Source organism: Lycorma delicatula, chromosome 1 (assembly GCF_047948215.1).
Source record: "Lycorma delicatula isolate Av1 chromosome 1, ASM4794821v1, whole genome shotgun sequence".
Classification (NCBI taxonomy): domain Eukaryota; kingdom Metazoa; phylum Arthropoda; class Insecta; order Hemiptera; family Fulgoridae; genus Lycorma; species Lycorma delicatula.
In genome coordinates, this window is record NC_134455.1 from 263,150,070 (window position 1) to 263,177,316 (window position 27,247).

General features: G+C 31.1%; 1 protein-coding gene across 2 annotated transcripts in view; it reads right to left on the reverse strand.

Annotated features, from left to right (window-relative positions):
• Positions 1-23,174, reverse strand: part of LOC142331060 (PEST proteolytic signal-containing nuclear protein-like) — a 34,362-nt gene extending 11,188 nt beyond the window's left edge. Inside the window, exons 1-2 of one of the 2 annotated variants that reach the window (XM_075376706.1) lie at positions 22,934-23,174; positions 8,780-8,937 (exon numbers count right to left, since the gene is read on the reverse strand). In XM_075376706.1, the coding sequence (XP_075232821.1) occupies positions 8,780-8,937; positions 22,934-22,970 (195 nt within the window). In that variant the 5' untranslated portion in view covers positions 22,971-23,174. The remainder of the gene's footprint in view (positions 1-8,779; positions 8,938-22,933) is intronic. The other variant, XM_075376714.1, reaches the window with a different exon arrangement.
• Between the last annotated feature and the right edge of the window lie 4,073 nt (positions 23,175-27,247).

The window sequence follows — 27,247 nt, forward strand, 5'->3', positions numbered from 1 at the left end:
TTTGCTCCTACCAATCTTGCTTTCTTTTAATCTAGGGATTATGATGACTTCTACAACAACTAAACATTGGTCTCTGAATTATGCCCATACACCCAGGATTCTATCACAAGTTGGCACAGTCTAAAGGAAGAGTTAGGTTCATTGCTGGTGCACTTAGACAGTCTCAAAATAAATCTTCATCTGTTCAAGCAAGTAGCTTTGACTGAAATTTCATGGCCACATTGTGAATGCACAAATCATGTATTAAAATTGTGTACATAATGTCGTTTCAATCTATCAGTAAGGCAGCAGATTATTTTCATTATCAAACTGGACACACTGTTAATGGAGTTTGAATTAATGTTTGGAACTGGCTTTTTATTAATGGCCTGCCAATAAGTTGGGCACTCTCAATTGAAGTTCAGTAATTCAGAAAACAGTAATATTAATCTTTTAATTTGTGTAACCTTCACAGCTTTGTTCATGAAACCTTTCTATTTTTTTAATCTTAAAAATTGTCACCTTGGATATCAACAAGCTTTTGACAGAACTTACAGCATATTTTAACCAATGTGTTCTGTCATTATGCACAAATTAAAAGTGCAAACAAGCATCTGTTATATTAATAAATACATAATTACTAGAAAACATCTGATAAACTCTATATGAAATTACAAAAAACACACATAGATATATTTATGCTGAGCTCTATAAAGTTCTACCACTCACATTCAGTTATTTTTTCAGAGAAAAATAGTCGGATACTTTTCGAACAGACTTCATATATGCAACACTAATTAATAATTTTTACACAACAAAAATAAAGGTTAATAAGACAATTTCTTGTAATAAAAATAGTAATTTAAAAAAATATATAGAAAAACAAACTTTATATAATTTCAATGACAAAAAAGTTAAGTATACTTCTTGAAAAAGATCCAGACCCGTGTAAGTAATAAAGGAATAGAGCTACATAACTGAAGAATACACAGCATAAAATGTTAACATTATGATTACATAATGTATGACAGACACTAATTTCAGTAAATCAACATTATAAAGCTTCATAAAATTTGTACAAACCAAACTTATCTAACAAAGCTAAACACTTAATTAATAAAACAATATGAATAAATTATGAAAATAATAACTCCATGAAAATAATGAAATGCATAAAAAACAACACTACATGTTAAGAAAAATATTTCATAATAAAAATTAAAATTCATAAAAACTAATCAATAAATTACATTTTGATAAAGTTACATAAAAATTACATATTTAAATAGTAATGAGGATGAAGTTTAAGACTGAATTACCCAGTAAAGTAAAAGCAATCATCAGAACACTCAGAATTAATGCTTATTATAGTAATTCTAAATATAATCATCAGTCAAGAAACCAGATAAATCTTATTAAATATTTTAACAATTATTTTTATAATTTTTAAACTGATGATAAACTAGCAAGAAAACAGATAATTTTTTATATATTTTAAAATAAAAATCAATTAAAACTTTGATTCAGTTAAAAACAAAATTTAAAAAATTACATACAATTTTATTCAAGATGTCTATTGTATTGCAATTAATAATTCAGCAAATTACCAATGACACATCAAAATAGCAAGTTTAACATAAACTTACTTATTTCCATAGAATACTTTCTGAATCTGTAGATGTATCATCAGTTATAAAATCCTAAATCAATTAATGCATCACCATTATTACACAGACCAAAAGAAAAGGGAGACAACAAAGCTGTTATAATTTCCTGGCAGTGGTTATTTATTATTACGTACAGGAAGATATAAATATACAAAAAAAATTTTTTTTAAATACGAAGAATCCCTATTTTAAAATTTTTTCAGCTTCCTGCCACCAATATTGCCCCAAAGGTATTTTTTTGGGTCGATTGCACTTCATTTGTTTCCTCAAATACATCTACCTATATGCAGGGATGTTTATAAAAGAACTTCATGGTCTAAAGTAACATTTAAAAAGCATTGTATTTAAAGTATTAATTACATGACTATACACAGTATGTCTGAAAAGTTCCAGAACCTAATTTCTGTAGTCAATACAAGTAGCGAAATCTCTTGGACAACCAAGGAACTATGTAGTACAATGCAAAATTGTAATACAAGTGTATGTACAAAATTTCATCATGTTTAGTCACTCCAGTCTCTAGTTATAATCGGCCGCGTATGTTTTGTTCATGTGACTTTGTGCAAGCTCACAACATGGAACAGAGAAGCCCAATAAAATTTTGAGTTCCGACTTCAAAAATCTTTAGTTGAAATTTATTCTATGATACAGCAAGCATTCGGTGATGAAGTGTTGACAGTGTTGACTGTCAACAGCTTTTCATGATGAAAACATTGCTAAAGTACACGTGCAACTGATTAAACTTTCCCAACTGATCAAACCATGAATTCTAAATTCTATTTGAAAGTAATAAAACACCTGATGCGTCACATTTGTTAAATCCAGCCCTAATATCAGGATCCAGGCAGTTACACTCTCCTGCACGACAATGCATCAGCACACATGGCAATAGTTTTAACATATTATACCACAAATCAAATCACCATCTTATCCCACGCAATTTGATTCCAGCAGACTCTTTTTTGTTCCCAAATCTCAAGTTGAAGATTAAAAGCCGCTTTTTCAACGACATTCCAGGCATCCAAAGGGCTTGCACCGAGCAGTTGAAGGAGATCCCACAAAGTGATTTCTGCAGTGTTTGAGGGGCTCTACTGGCGCTGCAACGAGTGTATTACTAGAGAAGGGTTCTATGTAGAAGGTGATATGAGTAAATTCGTTTATCTTTAAATCTGTATTTTTATTTAATTTAATTCGAGGACTTTTCAGACATACTTTGTACATTCTGAAAGGATAAATTCTGAGGTTTTGATGTTTAATACACTTCGATAAGTGAACCACTCATTTCCAAGCACATGTCCAGACAGTAACCCAGCTCTTCCCATGTACTCACCAGCATGTCGGGTGCAATGGATGCCATTGCAGCGGCAATCCTCTCCTGTAGGTGGTTATCATCAATTTTCTCCAAAAAAAACAATGTTTTTCAAATGCCCCACAAAAAGAATTCTAGATCCACCTATGCTGAAACAGAATGTTTAATGCAGCAAGGACACAACTGCTGTAATGTGGCGGAGCGCAATCTAGCTGACAGAAAATTAATCCTTTTTCTTCTTCAATATCATCAATTTGTGGAAAGGCATACAGTTCAAGCATATCACAGAAATAACCCCATTAATTGTGCTTTGTACAAAAATAAGCCCACTAACAGTCATTCATCAGTACGCATCAAACATTGACTTTGAGAGAACCACGCTGATGTTTGACAATTTCATGCAGTGGCATGAAATGATCCCAAATCTTGCAGTTGTGTTGATTTACTAGCCCACTCATGTGAAATGTCACCTCATCTGAAAACATTACATTTTTCAAGTAGTCTTCAGTTTCATCAATGTCGTTATGCATTAAAGCTTCAAATTCCAATCTTTCCACTTTATCACTGGGTTTGATTTCATGTAAAATTTGTATCTTATATGCACATAGTTTAGCCTCTTATGCACCACTTTGTATGTGGTAGATTGAAGTATCCCTAACTCTAAACTCCGCCTTGTTAATGATTTTTTCGGTTATGAGTACAAGATGCTAAGATCTGTTCCACTTTCTGTTCACATATGCACGGCCTGCCTGGTGTCTTCCCCTTTAACCTTTTAAATACTAAGTTATTTATCTAGAGTCAACATGCACAGACTAGGTTTTTTTGACTCACCTATGATAGAGCTGTATTCCTATAAATCTAATATTTCACATTCATCCGTTAAATTTATCAGAATAACATTTAGGGAGAAATGAAAACACAACTGGTACAGGCCACTGCTTACAAACTGTAACACAAGGGTACATGTTCCAGCTGTTCCGTATGAATTGAGCTTAGTGACTGGTAAAATGATTTTCTTTACCATTTATTTCAGTATTAGATAAAGATATCAACAGTAAAAATAGTTATAAACCCAATAGAGAGCAGCAATTGGTAGATCAATAATTATACTGATCACATTAATATGACGATAGTACTTGGTCAAAAAGTTCAAAAACAAATATAAGCAACAGTAGGAATATGAGTGCATCAAGCTGCTGTCACGTACAAGCGACACTAGCACTTAAAAGATTGATACCGCCCGTTTCCTTAACTAATTGAACACTGGAGTATTGTTTTAATCGTAGACATGGCACCTTCATATTCACATCAAGAATTACAATGAACTGTGATATCTGATCTTGTTTTGATAAACCAAATCACGCTTTCTGCAGTGGTGTCACAGTGAAGATCACACAGTGGTGCCAACTAAGACAAAAATTTGCCATAAAAATCTTAATATTATAATGAATATGAAAACCAGATGCTTTTAACTGATTCCATTATTTCATATGATTTTTTGGAACCAAGGAGTTCTTTAATTTCATTACAGCCAATAATATTCCAATAAAAAACTGATCATAACATTATGTTCCAGCCACTAAATTGGTGTAATTAAATTGATTTTTTTCTCTATAAACTGATTTTTATATACAAAAATACATTGTACAATAATAATAATAATCAAAATTATGAAAATTTCTGTCTGGAAACAGAAAGTATCACACAAATCAAACAGTCTAGGTTAAAACGTTAGAAAAATTTTATAAAGAAAATCTATTAAAGAAATGGTTCATTTGGAGTATGTTTTATGAAGCAATTAATTAATCGAGTGTCTTTATTATTTTTCTAATAGAAAGAAGTGCACTTGTGTTTAATCTATCTAATGAAGTTAATCTAAAACTTAACAGTTTTAATTTCAAATGATCTTCAAAGTAAAAAATGAGTACATACAAATACTGTTTTTATTAACTACAATTAATTTGGAATTTAGTTAAGGTAAGCAAACATCTGTTAGCAAAATAATGTACTGTATCTATACTTTACCAGTAACAAATCTCTTTTAACACTCTAATTGTACTAACCTGGAGGGAGATTTTTCTTGTTATAAATTTTTCCCTCAACCATTTAGACCAAGCATTACAAATAAATTTTATATTTTTCCCTTTATAATTTTCTTTTTGCCATACTCCCAACCCTGTTTTGGTCATTCACATTCCAGCAGCATGGAAGTCATTTATCAGCAGAGAAGGGGTTCTGTTGCCATTTACATGGAGTCTTCTTTTTTTATAGTTTTCATTTTTTTTTAAATTAGTAAAATAAAATTTTCTTCTATTATATATTATAAAAATTATCAGTTCTGTTGTTTGTAAAATTACAGCCTCTGACTTAATATCTGGTCATTGATGACAAAAATTTCTGAATTAGTTTAGACCTGCTAGGTGGCGTGGGGGTCGAGATATTTCGAAAAAATGTATTTATGATCCAATTTGGCTCATATTCAGAATATATTATTTACATGAAAAGAAATATTTTGGCAAAAAATGGACCTGCTAGGTGGTGCTGGGGTCAAGACATTTCAAAAAATTGTATTTATGGTCTAATCTGGCTCATATTCAGAATATATATTAATAACATGAAAAGAAATATTTTTGAAAAAATGGACCCACTAGGTGGCACTGGGATAGAGATATTTCGAAAAACGTATTATGGTCTGATTTGGCTCATATTCAGAATATATGTTAGTTGCATGAAAAGAAAAATTTTGGCAAAAACTATACCCGTTAGGTGGCACCGGTGTAGAGAGTCGAGATATTTACAAAACAAATATACATACAGACTTTCTTCTTCTACATATATAAAAGGCACTGTTCATGTGTGTGTCACTATAGACTAAAAAACTACTGGACTGATTTACACTCAGGAAAAAGGGAGAAAGGAAAAATAAAAAAGGGAAATTGGAAAAAGTGGGAAAAAAGAAATAGGAAAAGGGAGAAAATGGATAAAAAAATGGTTAAATTTTGTAAATTACTTAATGTTCAATTTTTTAATGTTTTATCAAACTTTCAATTGTGTTAATTTACTCTATATATATACACACACACACACTGAAATCTATCAATAGTAAAGCATTGCCGGGTCTGCAAGTATGTATATAAAAATAAGTGTTTGTTTGTTCCGTATGTGTTCCTGCACCATTCATCTGATTGCAATGAAACTTTGGCGAGTTGTTGTGCGCATGACCGCGAAGGTTTCTGAATTAGTATGAACCTGCTTGGTGGCACTGGGGTCGAGATATTTCAGAAAATTGTATTTATGGTTCGACTGGACTCATATTTAGAATACATGTTACTTACACGGAAAGAAATAGCTCTGTAAAAATGGATCCACTAGATGGTGCTGGGATTGAGATATTTGGAAGAATTGTATTTATGGTCCACATATTCAGAATATATATGTGAAAAAAAAATATTTTTGCAAAATATGGAAAAAAGGGAATGAGGGAGAAAGGAAAAAAGAGAAGAAGGGAAGATGTGGAAAAGGGATGATGGGAAGAAGGGAAAAGGGTAAGGTTAAATTTTATGAAGTTCCATAATGTTAAGTTTTATAATGTTTTATCAAACTTTCATTTGTGTTCATTTAATCTATATATATATATATATATATATATATACACACTCAAATCTAGCATTGGTGAAGCACTGCCGGTTCAGCTAGTAATTTATATAATTTAGTAGTATACTCATGTTGATAATAATGCAGAAAATATGAATCTTTGGAAAAGTTCCTTTCCTATATCAAACCTATATCAATATTGCATCACCAGATTTTTTAACATGATGCCTTCTACTAACTAAAAGTAGTTCATGCATAACTGAATGAAATACGTTGCTAAAATCAGTGAAATCAAGAAAGTTTCAAGAAAGCGTGGCACAGGTGAGACGATGTACATATTAGGTACGAGGGTCATTCAATAGTTAAAAGACAAATAGCTGTACAGCAAATGGTTTATTAAATAAATACAATTTTTTTGGCTACTTTTCCTCATAATCCCCACCAACTTCTCTGCACTAGTCCCATCTTTTTACAAGTCTTCTTATCCCCTCAGCAAAGAATTCTTTACCATGCTCTCGAAGCCAGTTTTTTTACTTTTTTCTTTACCTCTTTGTTGTCGTTGAACTTTATGCCATACAAAGCTTTTTTCATCGAACCAAGCAAATAAAAATTTTAAGAGGCAAGGTCTCAAGAGGCTGTAAGGAGGATCAGGTAGGTAGGAGCTCCCAACCCAGTCTGTCAATAGTTTCCAGCAACAGTTGTGCCACACGAGGTCAAGAGTTGTCTTGAAGAACACCTTTCTTCTGCCATCCCAGACATTTCCTCTTCAACACAGGCTTGACTTTGTTCTCAATCATAATTGAGTTACAGGCTGTTGACAAGGCATTGATCCTCCAAATAGTCACTGAAAATTGGACCATGGGGGCACTCCTAAAGATGGTTAACATGACTTTACCAGCCAATCGTTGCGTTTTGAATTTCTTATGGACAGACACAAGTGCATTCAGGGTCTGCCTGCAGACAAGCATTCAGGATGTTTCCACTGAATGCTTTGATGCTTGGACTCCGGCTCAAAATATGTACCCAAGTTTCATCACAGGTTAAAATCTTGTCCAAAAATGCATCACCTTTGTTATTGAAACAATTTTTGAGTTTGGTGCAAATTTGAAATCTGTCTGCTTTGTGAAGAATGGTAAGCTCTCTGGGAACCCACTTTGCACAAATCTTATGGTGGTTCAGTTTGTTTTGAATGATGGGATTACAGCCCATCAGGGCTAGATACTGAGGGGGTGGCTGGATCAGGATGCTTCCCCTAAGGGATCAGGATGTGGCCAACACTTACTTATTGCAAGTTTTTCAGCAATTTGTTCAACTTTAAGTCGTTAGCCTTCTTGGATAAGTGAATCAATGCAAGAATCTTCTACCCTGAATCAGTGTAGAATCTTCTACACTGTTATTACCGGATGCCCAGAGCGGTGCTCATCGGTCATGCTTTTACAGTCACTTTTAAACTTTTCCACCTACACATAAAAACTCGCACAGTTCGTGCAACTACTGCCATATTGTTGTTTCATCCAAAAGAATGTTTTTGACATTTGTACACTTTCCAAAAGGAAAAATCAAACCACAGAATGCTGTTCTTCAAAAGTACTTTCTTTGAGCAGACATGCCATCATAACCAAGACTTAGAAGCTACGTTTACACAAATATTAATCGAACAGCTGACACTTAAAAAAGTTTCAGTAGCCTGCATTAAGCATTTCTTTCACTAAAAATGTTTGTCTGTTTAATTATTGAATGAGCCTCACATATAACGACCAAATTTAAATATACAGTAAATATTCATGTAAAAACTATACACCTTAACAGTAAAGATATCACGGAACCCTATATTTGACTGACAGCTTAATACAAAAGGTGTAATATTCTATGCAAAACTTTTTATTTAAAAAAAATTGATATGTGTACACTAATAAGAAAGTCTTCTAAACAAATCAGATTCACTTTTTTAAAACATGAAATTCTATTCAGTCAGCCAATCATAATTTGTTGTCATTTAAACTTGACTTTCACAGAAATCTTATGAAAAAAAAACACGATTCTAGCAAAAAATAAATGAACAAACACTTTACACAGTAAAGACTGATAGTTTTTCAATGGCAATTCTTTTTTGTAATCTATTTTTTTTTTTAATATCAGTTAAATTCCAAAATTAGCCACCAAGTTATACTGTTAACTAAGATTTATAAATAATAATAATAAATGAATTGTATATTAATAAAAATATTACCTGAGGTTCCAACTTGATATTTATGGCTTTGACAGGTTTGCTTCCAAATCCCCCAGGTGATTTTTTTATGAAATTAAATGTCATCTTTTTTTTCTTATTATCCTCATTACCGTCATCACTACTGTTCTCTTGTTTTGAATTATCTTGCACATCAGGCCCTGGTTAAGGTGAAACACTGGCACAGGTGAGACAATGTACATATTAGGTATATAAAGAGCAAATTTAAATCTACAGAAAATATGCATGCAGAAACTAAACACCTTAACAATAAGGGTATCACTGAACCCAGATTTCACTAGGGAAAGCTTAAGGTAAGACACTATAACATTATTAATACAAAACATTTGATAATTAATTATACCATCAATTGCAACTGGGGACCACATCTGCATGAAAAATCTCACTGAAAATACACATTTTTTATAGATAACAATGTCTTACAACAGTTTTAAGATAATTACAGAATAGCAGTAGAGCTTATCAAATTTCATATCCACCATTCCTAAAACGAAGCCATTCACATACAGTACACATTCACACACAGTAAGTAACAAAAATATTCAAATCTGACTTGAAACTGATTTCTGGAGTTCATTATAAGACAAAAGAGTTTGAACAGCACAATTAAAAAAAGGGTTTGAATTGGTAAAAATAAATTTACATATACTACTCCACTGTTAACATCTAATCAAAAGTACTTTGGTTTAACAAGAAATACTACTCCCATAATTTTTAATTGCAGCAAATGCTCAAGTAACTGCAATTTCAATGGAATACAGTCTCATTCATATCCTACTGCACACTGCATTTATGTTACTTTATTGTGATCTAATAATCAAAAACAGATAATAGAAGAATTACGGTCATTTTTTCCAAAAACCTTATACACTAGTTATTAAAACAATATACTTTAATGTTTTCTCTTTGTTTCTATTAATGTTCTTCCTTATTATCAATTCAGTGCTTTGGAACAATTTTATCCCATATATAATTAATAAGCATAATATATCAGGTAGTAGTTCTCACCTACAACACACAACAATACTAGCATCTTTGATTGCCTTTCACAATCATTTTTACTTGCATTCTTGCAAGTATTATATATTTGTTATAATATTCTGCATACTGAGAAGCTAAACTCAGTCACTCATTTAGAAGGTCTCATAGTGCTAACAGTAAGTTTCTGTTCCCAAAACGAAAAATAAATCCACCATATGACTTCCTGAGGGAGACTACTACACAGACTATTTTGAAAAGCAAGAACCATGTGACCAGCAGTTATATAACCACCAGCTGTGGTGTTATAACACCACAGCTACCTCTAATAAAAAGATTTAATCAATTCAGGTCTTATTCAAAATGACAGAGCTAATAAAAAAAAAGAAAGCCTTGGAACACTAACATTATGACTTTTGTTTGTTATACAGAGCAATAAATAAAGATTTTAAATACAAACTCCAACTTTTGCAGGGGAGATGAGTATTCTATGAAAATTCAAAATGTAACCAATTAAGTGACATGTAACTGAATAATGACATGACCAAATTTTTTGTACTTCATCAGAAAGACGGAGAGATAGCTCAAAACATACTGCTTTTTACAGAGTAAACCTAGCAAGAAACTGCATTGCTTTATCACTTTAGAAAGGAAATGAAAATTAAAAAAATATAATGATACAGTTCTGGCTAAATCCTTCAAGATGAAGGGAAACCATTCAAAAATAATTTTTATAATTTATCTTAAAAACTTATGGTACTGTTGGCAGAAAAATCAAGTTGTTCCCATACAGAATCTGAACCCCAGATTCTGGAAATAGCTAACATTCTTCACAATTAGCAAGATTAAAGCAGCCCTGAAGTTGTACTTCCCAGAAAATTATTAAACATAGATTACTACAATGCAGAACGATTTTAGATATACAATATCTTTTAATGCTGTAAAGCAAAGATGGATTTAATTAAGATATCTTTAAAATGTTTTTAAGAATTCTAAGCAAAGAAGCAGTCAAAAGAAGGGCACACAATGCCAGGGAATTCGGGTGCAAAGCCTCTCAACTCATGAATCAATTTAATAATCCAACTACCTGGAATTATGGTTGATAACCTCTAGTTTACTTTTAATTTGTTTACCTCTTACAGTAATATTGAAATCAATCAACTGTTGAAAGCTCCCTTCACAACTTTCCTATCCTTGCAATTCTGCTTATTTCTCCTCACTGTTGCAGTAAGCAACAGTAACTAGTATAAATATTAGTAAGCAACAGTATAAATATCTCATAGTATGAGTTATTTCTTTGCTTTATTCACTCCATAAGTTTTTATTTCCTACATATAAACATATTTTAATTTAAACCAGTCATGTTTTATAAAGATGCTGTTTTAAATTCCAAATTATTTTTAAGTCGTATACATAAATGTATATATAAGCTGATAATGTAATTTTAAGATGTTAAATCTATTTCAATAAAATAATAAACATCTGCAAATTAAGTTTGTTATATTTTCTTTTACTGTTAACAATACAATAACAACAGATTATTGAAGTTCTTTGCAATATTTTGAGTGATATGTTTGTTATTGGAACAAATCTATTCATAATTATACAACAACAATGAATGTAAATATCTGTGATAAAAAAATTATTCTGAACTGAGATTCCAAATCTATATCAATCAATCTGTGAACTGTATTTTTTGTATAAGATTTAAAAAATATCTGTAAAGAGTTAGAATATTTGATCTTAGTCTACAAAAACACTGTTTATTCCACATACTATATCTATTTAAAGGAACTTGTACAGAATAAACCTAACACTACTCGTAAAGAAGTGGTTGGCAGCAATACAAAAGTTGAAATACAAGAAACAGCTGCACACTCATTATCAGTGTGTGCATATAACATTAGGATATCTGCTTAAATTGCTCACAGTGTTGCATCTAACAATGATGTGGCAGGGCCTTCGAATCACCATGAAAGAAAGTATTCCAACTTTCTTTTATGATCTAATGGCTAAATGCAGATTTTGTAAAAGAAATATTAAGACATTAAATTTTCAAGTGATAAGACTTAAAAAAAAAATAATTGTGATAAAAATGTATCAAACATGTCAAATTAACACAAATAAATTAATTAATGCATACCATACCTATTTTTAATAAGGTTGATCTTTTTATTATCTTTTAAATTGTTTTCATATATCTTAATTTTAATGACCAGGAATACAGATTTCAAAATAATTAAATCAGATTTCAAAATAATTAATAGTTTTGATAAGATAAAATTACCTTATTAAATTATTTTTGTGGTATTTCACACTAGTAATAATAATAATAAATAAAGGCAAATGTTTTCCTGCATCACCACACTGGATTAATAAGAAGCCACACATTTATGATTTACTTTCTAAATGCTTAGAAATATGTTTCTAAAGATTGATTGTTCCTTTTCCCTTTGCAGTGTAGATGAAATTGTCATTAATGATGCCTGTCATTAGGAAATTTTTTCCCCATAAAATTGTTTGAGTAAATGCATAGGATAGCATCTAAGTATTATAGAACGTAAAACAAAAGATACATACAACATAAAAGTGCAATATGTAAGAACCCAAAACGAAGTTTACAGCTTTGAAGTGCCATATGAGATGCATTTTGAACTTTTAAATAGTTAATTTATTACCCCAAAAACAGTAGAGTTATATCTACACCATTTAATAAAAATCACTAAAATTGGAAAAACCATTTTAGGATAACTTTTTTTAGTTTTATAAAATATTTGATCACTCTCAATAATAACAGCCACTTAATGATAACTTATCATGCAGTGTAAAACATGAACAACCGTTCATAAATGGATAAACATTGTTTTTCTACTGCAAATTTACCTTTACTCATACAGCAACTGTGAAAAGATTTAATGGTTCCAAAAAAAAGAAGAATTTAGTTATCTAGCAAATTTTTCCAGGGTACATACATGACACTGACAGAATACTAAGTTCTTTAAAAATGATTAGTAGCTTTCTACTCCCTTTACTATTTTTATTACAAACCTCTGAATTTTAAAAATAGAACATCTGATCTATAACTGTTTATTTAAATATTGTTTTACTGTTCAAATTTACTGAGTTCATGCCTACTACCCATTTAATTGAAAAATTTGATTATGTTGTGTACATGCTGGTATGATTTTTGTATCTGTGGGTGAATGTGCATACAATCTGTTCCACTTACAACAAATATTTAGTACAGTTAAGTCTGCATTTTTAGGTGCATGATGTTAATAATATATATTTTTGTTAGTATGATGTATATTTTGATTAGTTTAGAAGGCAATAAAATTAACCACTGTTTCTGAAAATGAAACAATTCAATTTTATGAATGTTAGCTTATATCTAAGTATATTGTATTTTGTCACAAGGTGTGTTTTTAATTTTATCAAACTATACATTAGCAATTGTGAAAAAATCTTCTGGAAGCAAATTTTCAGGTATTTGGAAAGCAAGCAATAGATATTTAATCATTATTAAAAAAATAATAAATGTTAACCTGATTTTACCATTTAGTGAATTATTAATTTATATTTACCCTGATTTTTTCACAATTCAAACCCCCTTCACTGCCTATGCTATATCTTATTTCAAGCACATTTAGATCCAAGAAAAGAAATTTTCATGAACAAAATGAAAAAATAACATATCTTTGCTGATCAACAGATTCACAGCCAACAAATGGTGACTACTCTACAATCTGAAATAGTTAAAAATACCTGTCAATGAAAAAATATATTATACAAAGGTTCCTTTTTATTTGAGTTTTTTTTAATTTTGAATAGATCTAAATTGTCTTTAGATCCAGAAGGGTATTATTATTTAAAGCGAACACTACTCAGAGACTATGACAGTCTCAGTCCAGTTCAATTACATTAAAATGCATAATTTAAAGAAAATATTTTCACAACAAACTCAGACTTTAATAACAATAGAAAGTGACCTCTACCATATGTAAACCTACTCTATAAATACATTCACACAAGCTTCTATTCACATGTTACTGTTTAAAGCAAAACAATAAAAATAATAGAAATTTCATCTGAACACACAATGTAATTACAGAGTTTTAAGTAGTAGAATAACAAAAACATAATATTCTAAATGATATTAAAAGATGGGACAATAAGTCAGATAGCTGGTATAGAGGTTATCATGCAGATATTTTGCTTTACAGATCCTGGCTTTTATTACCAACAAAACATAATAAATATCGAACATAAATTTTAAAAAACCTTAACCACGTGTAAAACTGTTAAGTTGAATAAATAAAAACATATATTTAATTTAACAATATTAAAATAATTATTGGCAGGTTTATGTTGGTTAACAGTCACACTAACTAGCTAAACCAGTTTCAGGGAAAATCCAACATACATTTTTAAACTATATATGTTACAAAAATATAAGTAGTTTCAAAATGAAATCAGTGAATAAGAAAGCTAGGCAATAAAGAAAAGTCAAGTCATAGTATAAGCCCAATGAACTATAATGTTATCAAAATATATGGCAAAGCTAAAATTTACTTTTCTATCAGCCAGCCAAATCTCACCTTTCCCATTAAAAATGTTTTATATAAAATTTTTTATCCTGAGCAATAACAACTTTTGGCTCAATTTTTACAAAATCTAGCCTTTTTTATTTTTCAATTCCCAGAACTGAAAAAGGATCAAGTCAAAATTGTATTAACCATGTTTCCTACCAATATAGAAGCTGTTTTTATGTAAATCATTTTCAATAATTGTTTTAAAAAGAAAACAAGAAATATTTAATATTATCTTACAATATTTAATTAAATATTTAAAATGCTGTCTCTTAAATGTGCTAAACAAACATCATGTTTCCTAACAATATATTTCCTGATTTTATGTAAATAATTTGCATACTTTATTAACACTTTGAACACAGACAATACAAATAATAGGATAGAAAACACCTACACTTCATCAGTAATTAACCCTGCTTTTTTAGTGAGGATATCATTCACTAAGCTACCAAGGCATTTAACAATCATTTAAGATATCTGCTTTACTGCCAAAAATACAGCATACTTAAAAAGTAAAAAGCATTATATTTAATTACAAAGGCTTAATTATGTTATTACGAATAAACATTTTAAATGTGTACATAATAAATAGTAATTAAGTAGATGGGAAAGATATTTTATCAATAGATATGCTGAAACTTCATTGCTGAAATATGGGGGAGGCTAATATTCAGCAGACTTTTAAAACTTTCAATTTATTAATAATCTTTCTGTGAAATTTTTCAATCATAGGGTATAAAACAATTATCCGTTTTTAAATTTTGTTCATATGTTTGATTTATTTAAGGTTCATACTATCTTTATCTTTCTAATGATGGCCAATTTTTATCTTTCCAACCTAGTAAGAAATGTACAATTCACACTGGGCTACCTGAGTTGGAGGTTTCAGTGGTTTGGTTATTTTAAGATTAATATATCCTTCAATTTGATTTGTTTGTAATTTATTTTTATTTTCAAAACACTGTTAAAAATACTTGGTTTAAGTGCTTTGTAAGTATGGTTTTTTGTCAATAAACAGTTTTATTATTCTTTCTTTCTTATTTTTTCCATTTATTTATTTTACTTAAATAATTTTTTTTCTCAGTACCTGTTGCTTATTTGCCAATCAAAATGACCATTTAGTTTCAGATTTAAGTAAAATTTGTGTAAACAGTTTCGCACACACTCTCGTCTTAAGTTATTGAATTTAACTGATGATATGGATTTATGCACATGTATATTGGTATATGGCAATAAAGTTTTTGCAGTCATTGACAAACTGATTTGATGCACTTCCCCAGTCCTTTCTTTTTCATACTGATTTTTACTTCTTTGTATGAAGTAAAGGAAGTATTGTGAACGCGAAAAATGTCAGTTTTCAGATTTCAACACAAATATCCATTTTGACCATCCCTGAAACCATTTTGACTAGTCTCAGTGTGACATTGTACATATATTATGTATCTTGTATAACTAAAAAATGATTAGCTGTAGGATGTTGAAATTTTGGATTTAGGGCTGCTGTAATATACAGTTAAGCTCCTCTTTTTTTGATTGCAATCGACTGAACCAAAAGTGTCCAAAAAAGCTCAAAATCCAAAAGAAATTGGATTTTGGACTTTTTCTGCAGAAGTAAGCCCTCATTGAGAACTTTTAACAATACATCATAAGTGGTACTTATTTTCACTGGTTCCAAAGTTATAGCCAAATAAAATTTTAATTAATGAAATATTTGGATCTTAGGGGAAGGCAGATCGGTTTGAATCAAACTTTATCTCCTTTTTTTAACTTTTTTTTTTTTTTAATTTAAACATATTGATTAAATTAATATAATTTAATTAAATTAATAATTATTAACCTCTCACTGTAAAAAATCTTTACAATGAATTAATAATTCAATAACAAAAAAAAATCAGTTTTTAATGAAATAAAATTTTATGTAAGTCTACTTTTCATTTTAAAAAAATATGTAAATAATAATTTAATAGGTGCACAAGGAAGTCATGTGTTGTCCACATCCGATTTTTTAATTTTTTTCTTTTTACATTTTAACTCTTTTAATTATTTGTATTCTAATACAACCAATTAAGTTCTTTCTAGAACCAACATAATTCTAGAATTTTGTTATAGGTTTCTTTATTGTTTATTCTATCTAATACCATGATTTTAAATTTTAATAGCCTGCTTGATTTTTAATACTAATCTGTGACATCCACTTCATAAGCTCCCACTTCTTTGACTTTATTTAGTTTTAGCTTCAGCTAAATGAAAAACAATATCATCAACAAATACAAACATTTTCAGTAAAACGTTATTTTCTACAATACATTTTTCCTTCAATCTTTCTTATAATGCTGTTTTAAATTATCTACTACTCTATTCCTAAACAGCAGATTCATTTTCTGGTCAGTAATATCTTCTATTTTAATTCCCAACTCCTGCCTATATAACCTCCTCTCTATGAATCATGAGACCTTGCCGTTGGTGAGGGGGCTTGAGTACTCAGTGATACAAAGTAGCTGGACTGAAGGTGCAACCATATCGGAGAGGTATCTGTTGAGAGCCAGACTAAGGAATGATTCCTGAAAGAGGGCAGCAGCTCTTTCAGTAGTTGTTAGGGGCGTGAGTCAGGACGACTTAAACGGCCATATCAACATCACTCAGTCCTCTGAGTACTGCGCAGCTGAAAGCAATGGAAAACTACAGCTGCTTTTTTTCCAAGAAAATGTGGCTCTCTGCATTTTCATATAGTAATGATGGAGGCGCCTACCTTGGTAAAATATTCAGGAGCTAAACTACTCCCCCGTTCGGATCTCAGGGTGGGGATTACTACGAAAGGGGTCACCAGAAAATTAAAAACTAACATTCTACGAGTCGGAGCGTGGAATGTTAGAAGTTTAAAAAAAGCTTGGTAGGCTGGAAAATTTAAAAAGAGAAATGGATAGGATAAATGTGGGTGTAGTAGGAATTAGTGAGGTTCGGTGGGAAGAGGAAGGCGACTTTTGGTCTGGTGATTTTAGAATAATAAACTCAGCTTCAAATAATGGGCAGGCAGGAGTAGGTTTCATAATGAACAAGAAGATAGGGAAGAGAGTAGAATATTTTAAAACGCATAGCAATAGAATCATTGTAATAAGGATAAAATCAAAACCTAAACCGACAACAATTGTTAACGTCTATATGCCTACAAGCGCCCATGATGATGATGAGGTACAGTGTGTATACAAAGAGATTGATGAAGCAATTAAACACGTAAAAGGAGATGAAAATTTAATAATAGTTGGAGATTGGAATGCAAGCATTGGAAAGGGCAAGGAAGGAAATATAGTAGGTGAATACGGGCTGGGCAAAAGGAATGAAAGAGGGAACAGACTTAAACAGTTTTGCACGAAGTATAATTTAGTAATTGCCAACACCCAATTTAAAAATCATAATAGAAGAATATACACTTGGAAAAAGCCAGGTGATACTGCAAGGTATCAGATAGATTATATCATGATTAAGCAAAGATTTAGGAATCAACTCGTCGACTGCAAAACTTACCCTGGAGCAGACATTGATAGCGACCATAATTTGGTGATAATGAAATGTAAATTGGGATTTAAAAACCTGAAGAAAAGATGTCAGATGAATCGTTGGAATTTAGAGAAGCTTGAGGAAGAGGAGGTAAAGAAGATTTTTGAGGAGGACATCGCAAGAGGTCTGAGTAAAAAAGATAAGGTAGAAAATGTATAAGAAGAATGGGAGAATGTTAAAAAGGAAATTATTAGATCAGCAGCAGTGAACTTAGGCGGAACAAAGAGAACTGGTAGAAAACCTTGGGTTTCAGACGATATATTGCAGCTGATGGATGAACGTAGAAAATATAAGAATGCTAGAGATGAAGAAAGTAAAAGGAACTACCGACAATTAAGAAATGCTATAAACAGGAAGTGCAAACTAGCGAAAGAAGAGTGGATTAAAGAAAAGTGTTCAGAAGTGGAAAGAGAAATGAACATTGGTAAAATAGACGGAGCATACAGGAAAGTTAAGGAAAATTTTGGGGTACATAAATTAAAATCTAATAATGTGTTAAACAAAGATCGTACACCAATATGTAATACGAAAGGTAAAGTCGATAGATGGGTGGAATATATTGAAGAGTTATACGGAGGAAATGAATAAGAAAATGGTGTTATAGAGGAAGAAGAGGAAGTTGAGGAGGATGAAATGGGAGAAACAATACTGAGATCTGAATTTAAGAGAGCATTAAAAGATTTAAATGGCAGAAAGGCTCCTGGAATAGACGGAATACCTGTAGAATTACTGCGCAGTGCAGGTGAGGAAGCGATTGATAGATTATACAAACTGGTGTGTAATATTTATGAAAAAGGGGAATTTCCGTCATGATACCAAAGAAAGCAGGGGCAGATAAATGTGAAGAATACAGAACAATTAGTTTAACGAGTCATGCATAAAAAATCTTAACTAGAATTCTATACAGAAGAATTGAGAGGAGAGTGGAAGAAGTGTTAGGAGAAGACCAGTTTGGTTTCAGGAAAAGTATAGACAACGGAAGCAATTTTAGGCCTCAGATTAATAGTAGAAGAAAGATTAATGAAAAACAAACCAACATGCTTGGCGTTTATAGACCTAGAAAAGGCATTTGATAACATAGACTGGAATAAAATGTTCAGTATTTTAAGAAAATTAGGGTTCAAATACAGAGATAGAAGAACAATTGCTAACATGTACAGGAACCAAACAGCAACAGTAGCAATTGAAGAACATAAGAAAGGGAGTCCGACAAGGGTGTTCCCTGTCTCCGTTACTTTTTAATCTTTACATGGAACTAGCAGTTAATGATGTTAAAGAACAATTTAGATTCGGAGTAAGAGTACAAGGTGAAAAGATAAAGATGCTACGATTTGCTGATGATATAGTAATTCTAGCCGAGAGTAAAAAGGATTTAGAAGAAATAATGAATGGTATAGATGAAGTCTACGCAAGAACTATCGCATGAAAATAAACAAATACAAAACAAAAGTAATGAAATGTATCAGAAATAACAAAGATGGACCAGTGAATGTGAAAATAGGAAGAGAAAAGATTATGGAGGTAGAAGAATTTTGTTATTTGAAAAGTAGAATTACTAAAGATGGACGAAGCAGGAGCGATATAAAATACCGAATAGCACAAGCGAAACGAGCCTTCAGAAATATAATTTGTTTATATCAAAGATTAATTTAAATGACAGGAAAAAGTTTTTGAAAGTATATGTTTGGAGTGTCGCTTTATATGGAAGTGAAGCGTGGAAAATTGGAGTATCTGAGAAGAAAAGATTAGAAGCTTTTGAAATGTGGTGCTATAGGAGAATGTTAAAACATGAATGTGACAAATGAAGAGGTATTGCGGTAAATAGATGAAGAAAGAACCATTTGGAAAAATATAGTTAAAAGAAGAGACAGACTTATAGGCCACATACTAAGGCATCCTGGAATAGTCGCTTTAATATTGGAAGGACAGGTAGAAGGAAAAAATTGTATGTAAAACAAATTGTTAGGGATGTAGGATGTAGGGGGTATACTGAAATGAAACGACTAGCACTAGATAGGGAATCTTGGAGAGCTGCATCAAACCAGTCAAATGACTGAAGACAAAAAAAAAGCCTATATAAATTCAATTTATTAATTTCTTCTGTGTACGTTCTACAAATTTCAATTTACTCAAACATTGACTTAATTACTTTTTAAACTTGGCTGCATCATAAATCTTTTAATCACACATTATTCTTCACTTTCTTTAACTTTAATACACTTCCCATTACAAATTAATTATGACTGTATTAATTTCATCCATTACTGATTAATAAGCATTAAGAATAATTAATGAATGAAAATTAACTACTTTTTTTCTGAAAAGCAATGCAGGAATTAAAAGATACATTTAACAATGGTTTTAATTATCAAAGAAGAAAATATTAAACTGTTAAATTCATTACTAAATTGTTCTTTGGCCAGAAACCAAAAAGAGTAAATTGGGTAATTGTTAGCAAAGAACTTCAGTTAAAAAATATGACTAAAACAAAGGTAATAATGTCAGAAACAGACATTTAGGTTCCTTTCTAGCATGTGACAGAAAGGAATATAATGAGGAATTAAATATTAAGAAAAGAGAACAATAAAACAAAAATTACAGAATTGTAGTATTTAGGAAGATTAAGTCAGACAGACACAGATAAGAATAGTTTTCATGCATAAAAAGATTTGTAAGTATGAAATACAGATTTAGAAATTAGAAGCATGTCCATAAGAATTATTGTATGGAATGTATCACTTCATGGTACTGGAAACATGAACAGGAAAATAAAGTAGCCAATATTTGATATGTATTTTGAAATCTGGGTGGGCTGATAAAGTACAAGATAAGAAGATTGTAGGTGAATAGGAGAGGAGAGAGATTAATGGTGAGAGAAAAACTAGGTTAGTGGAACAAATATTAAGAAATATAAGTTTAATAATTTTCATAATAGAAAGGATTTTGCTAAATATATATGGAAGGTAAGGGGAATTTATACAACAGATAACAAAGGACAACTCAGGAAGTAATAATTATGTTGATAGTTAAAGATTAACAGAGAACAGAAGGAATAGTGAATATCATTAAATGGCTGAAACAAAAACAAATAACTTTAATTTACTTACCCAGATTTAATGTTTTTGTGAAATTTCCAATCCTCAAATAACTAAGATTACTCAGCAATTAAAAGATGTAGGCAGACAGACCTGGACAGGGCTGTCACACTTGGATTTATGGAAAATCAGGTCAAGCAATATTCAAAGCAAAGAGCAGTTAAACCTGTATATATATTATTTTAAGTAGGGATTGTTGGTGAAAAGTTTTGTTTCTGTTATTAGAATTATTAACTTTGTGTAACATGCTACACCTAGACATGAATCGGCCTTTGAACTAATCCTTCTTTTTTGTAATTATTCTAATAACTTTATAATTTTTTATGTAATGAAAGGGCAAACCATTACAAACCATAACTCATAGTGTACAACTGTAATTTGGTACAATACAAAATACCCCAAAAAAAAATTGACAGTGCAATCTATATTATCAAAATAATGTGATTGCATTACTGCATGCATTAATATCATTGCACAATGAGATATTGATTAATAATAAAGCACGGTTTATCAACAGTATAGTAACAGAATATTCATAAAAGGATAAGCACACAAGATATGATTCACAGTGAGGTATTGTTTATCAAAATAATATATAACACAAACAGTGAATGATTTCTATCATATCATCAAACTGATATCGGTAATAGTGAGCAATTACTTGATCAATGTCAAATTTTTTTCTAAGTGTAAGAAAAGCAAAATAAATGATAACTAACTTTAATAGTTTAACAATTGGACTCGGAGCTAGCCGTTGAAGATGACCGTCAGTGCTCTACAAAAGGTACTCTCCATCATTCACATAATTTATATCAAGGAACATAAGGTGTAGTGTCTCTCTGTAGTGACTATATTTTCATTTAATATAAATTCAGCCACATGTCCTATGAGATGGTGTTTAATATTGACAAACCTTGGTACTTTACAACTCTAACCTTTACCCCTAACCTCTCTCCACAGAATGGATTAGCTCTTTACTGATCATCATAACTTATAAACCTGACTGCTAATTGACTAGACTACTACTGTTAATGTGGTGCAGACTATAACCTTGCATGGGTCACCTACTTTCCAACATTTAGGTTTTGTGTAATCCTGATTCCAAACATATGTACTATAGTATATTAAAGTATGAAAAATGAGTTAATAAAGTAATTGCTCAGAATTACCCTGATACTTAAATACTTCTTTTTGTAAAATTGCTTCACATATTTAATCAACACAATTACTGAAATCTAACAGATGGAACAGTCAGTTTAAATGATACTGGTTAAGAAAGACCCTGTACTTTAATATAAATTTTCATAATAAAAAATGAAGTTATACTCTTTGTAAATAATGCATGTACTGTGTAGTGCACATATAAATAGTGACCAATAAGACATCCACAAAGAAATATAAATATGTAAAAAAAAAAATATGTTACTAGATCCAAGACAGTAGCCTTAAAGATAAAAATTTTATGTATTTTTATTGCCGGTTGTTACAGACCAAAATTTCCGAAATTCAAATTATACAGAATTAATGTACAAATGAGTTAAAACATGACTAAATTGTACAAATAAATATATATTTAGATTAAATGTAAAGTAAATAAATATAATAATATTACTATGATACAGAAATGATTTTATAATAGGATAATTAATCTCATAAAGATACTACACACATGCAACAATATCGTGTCTTTCAGTCCACGAAAATCACAGCTACATTTAAGAGGAAGATGATCATAAATACCACTAGTACATACAGAATATGCAAGACAATACTTATTGACTTCAAAAAACATTTATGGAGGTAAAAATTAATGATGTACAATTTTACAAGTTCAGTAATTAGGATTACCGTAATGGCATTGCAAAAATCAGAATAGCCTAAAAACCAATATTTCTAAGTATTAACTTATACCTTACCTTTTTGATCAATTTCATCAAATGTTCTTTTCGACATAGTTTACAGTATAATTACTGCATGAAAATGATTAATTTATACAATACAGAGACACTTTACCGACGACCTACTGCTAAAATAAACAACCAACCTATGATCAATTTGCGAACAAAAGGCAGGTTGTAATTCGATGAATCGATTTACAAGTATTATGATATAATCTTACGCCATCGATATCTATGGGTTGTGTATCGTGTCTCAAGAATCCGATTTTAGCAATGCCACCTATAATCTAGGCAACAAATCTCTCCTCTAACTTACTGACGTCATCTATATCAGCCGATCCACTTAACAACATTTATAAACATATTTAGTCATAGTTCGCAATTGTTAATCATTAAAATGAGTGGAAAATTATTAGTGTAACACATATGTAATATATATATATAATTATTTTTGTTCTACTGGATAAACAAATAAATTGTATAAAGTTAGAATTATTAAATTAACTTTTGTTGTGCGTTTTTTTAACCAATAAGATAATTTTAAACACTTCGAAAATAAATATTAATTTTTAATAAATCTATATAAATACATTATTTAGTATGGAGTGGGCGGAAAGTCCCTAACACTAATAAATCCAGCTTAATCAAGCTCTACAGCTAAATTCTCACCTTCAGTTGAATGGTAATGACCTTAATCGATGTGTTTACCAATATCAGTTACTGCTTGAACGTTTTCAGAGCGCAAACTATACAAAGAACGTCATGTTCTCAGACGAGTGTACTACAATTTATCGAAGCTGTCGTAACCGAAATGGTTTTTTTGGGGCGAAAGTCAATCTTCACTTATTTTGTGGAAGTCGAATATAATTCATCTTATTTTATTACTTGGGCTAGGATGATAGCTGCACATCTCCTTAGTCCTTATTTTTCGATGGCGCAGTTAATCAACACGGTTATCCGAGAATGATCGACGAGTGGTTGCTTACAAAATTAAGGACAAAATGTGATAGCTTACATCATTATGTTTCAGCAACACGAGGCTCCGGCGCATTTTGTTTTAAATGTCCGCAGACGCCTCTGTAAACTTTTTCCAAATTGCTGTATCAGACGTTCTGTACCTGGCTCCATTGCTTTGGTAAGCGAGAAGCCCTCACCACACCATACCTGACAATGCACTCTGGGGTTTTGTAAAAAGTAGAAATTTGAAAATGCAGATACATCAACAGTGAGCAGATTCAAGATGCTGTTCAGTCAGTATCTGAAATGTGAACCCCTGATATGCTGTTGTGGATGAACAACTGTACATGGAGGTGGCATGCAGCTGTGCTTTGAACATGGTGGATTCCACACAGATGTTTTAGATCCATAGAAGGTAAAGCTGCACCTATCCTAATAATTTCATAACTAGCATAAAGGGACTTCCTACCCACTCCATCTGTAAAGTCAGTTATCTAAATGTTAATGTGTAGGTACACTATCCCACAGAAAAAATAAAATAATTGCTTCAGCACTGGCCTGCATAAGTCAAGGGAAGCCATGGTCACATTCTAAATCAGAGCAGTATCATGGAATACACAATTTTTTTTTTTTAATTGTGGTTGATGTCATACTAATAATTTAAAATTCAAACACAACAAAATATATAAGTATGTAGCATATTATAATAAATATAATCAATCAATGTCCCAGCAAATTCATCCTCTTATATTTTTAAGCATTAGCTTTCCTGCACAGCACTTCATTTCTTACTTTATCATCCCATCTTAAACTTCTTTTATTCTCCTTTCTTACTAACCATATTCCAGTATTCTCCTCCTCCTGTTAAAGCACTCCTTTTGCCAATGCTACTTTAATTATTACCTCCCATTTTACTATGCATATCTTCAAATTACTGTGCTACCTAGACACTAAAATCATTTTACTTGCTTTATCTTCTCACCATTCAATCTAGTATTTATCTTTTCATTGATTTTTCTTATTTATTCTCATTCCATATTCTTCAAACATTGTCAATATCAAGCATCTCAATCGTTCTCTCCTTACTGAGTGCTAGCAGAACCATACCATAAGTAACTTTTCTTACTCTTCTCTCCCCAATCAAACAACTTTTTGAATTTATGAATTCATGAAAAATGTTAATTATCATGATTAATTGAATGCAATATTGACTACAACTGCTAGTTATTAAAATAAGTGTACCAGTTTAAATAATTTGTTATGTTCAAAATATGCTCTGTGTTAATATTTATTTTTTTAAATATAATGTTTTTCTAAATATAAAAAAAGTACATAATTATTTTCTACACTTGTATTGTACATCTATGTATAAAGAAGTGATCAGCGCAATATAGAGTCCTTTTATTTTTTTTGCATGTTCTTAATGTTCTACAAATGTTGCTTTTAAGGAACAGTTAATTTTAACAATTTTTACTTCTTTACAATCAATCCAACAATGATACCTTGCATCAAAGAAGTAAAAGTGCATTTTATTAAGATTTGAGAAAACTTAATCTAAACTTTATACAAAATTCTAAGTGGTTTTTTTAAATTAAAAAAAAAAAAAAAATATTTTCATATTTTAACTTTTGATTTAGCTCATAAAATAGAGTTCATTTTCAGAACAAAAAAAAGTTTCAAAATATATTTTGTCAGCATTTTGCATCCTTTTAATTTTAACAAGTACGCAGATAAGGGCATTAAACTCTTGTTCCTTTAATTTTTGAACATGTTCTTTTTATTTGCTTCTTGAGAGTGTATCAAAAGTAAATAATACATGAAAAATAATATCAAATACATTATTATATGCAAAACCTTTTTATTTAAAAAATTGGTATGTATAGTGTAATAAGCAAGTCTTTTAAACAAAATCGAATTTAATTTTTAAAACATAAAATTTTAATCAGTCTTCTCTTCATAATGAGATTCAAGACACCAGTCTTGTTCATCTTCTTTGGTGTTGTTGCTATTGTTCCTGTTGCAAGACCCACAAGACAGTGATGAATAAGGAATATGAATCTGTGGAAAAAGAGTTTGAAGGTTGTTGCACACAGAAATTTTTGTATTTACAGGCAGTGTTATTTTAACGTTTGGGAGACTGCTGATATTTTTAATATGAGCATTGACACACTGTCCATTCCATTATCTATGGTAAACAAAATTATTGCAAATCGTGTTCAAGGTGTGTTCCAAGATAGTTGGTCCAAAAATCACAATAATATTCAAATTTACATTTGTACGGAACTTAAACATTGGTTTTTAGAAGAAGGTAATGAAACTTAGAGCCCAAGGCTCTTCAGCATCATCATAGTGATCTTTTCAAGGCTAAATACCATTTTGTGTTGATTGCTCCACATGTCTCATACGTTACAACCTTGAGTTGCCTGTTATTTGACCTTGTTCCATAAACCTCCTTTGACCAGCAAAAGCCCATCATTGGCATAAGCAATGACACAACACCCACTGAGCAACCTCAACTGCATGAGAGAGTCAAACTACACAACCCAAAGCAGAGGGTCCATCCAACACACTGCCTTGGAAGCAACCCTTGGATAGCAACTTTCTCACCTTTCTCACAATCACAAAGCACTACATATCAGTTACAAAAGTAACTTTATAGTATCCTGATTGTACATGCCCACCCTTGTAATCAATACAAGGCAGAGGGCCACCACAAGTCTGTTAAATTTTCTGAATATATCCAAAAATATACCCAGGTCATATGCAGAGTCTAAGTTAGTAACAATGTCGCTTTTAAATTGCATTCTCTGTACCTTTACCTAGTCGAAAATCATACTGGTCCTCTATCAAGAAACTTTGCGAGGTCAACCTTCCATTATTCTGCAAATACAGCACCTTCTCAAACACCTTACTAAGCAGTGGTTGAAGCTCAAGAGACCTGTTCGATGAACTCATAGTAAGATCCTTGTCAGCATCTTTAAAAAGAAGATTAATCACCCCTCTTTTCAAACAAAGCAGAAAATATAGCCAGCAAAAATTGTTCTATTCAGAACCTTTGTTTCCACCTACACTGACATTCAAAAAGCAAATAGGATTTCCATGGCGATTCTGTCACACCTAGGAGCCTTATGCCTCAAAAAATTACAAACCTACCGCATCTCAGCCTCAGTAATCTACAAAGATGCCATACCCATATGAAAAGAAGCAACCTCATGCTTAACACGCAGATAATACTGACACTCAACCTCTACACCATCATTTGTCAGTAAATCATTCAACAGAGTGTGCAATATTTCTGTCGTGTCAGTCCTTGCCGAGTTAAGAGAGCAGGCAGAACTTTCTTTTATTATGTCCCAAAATCCTGTACACAACAAT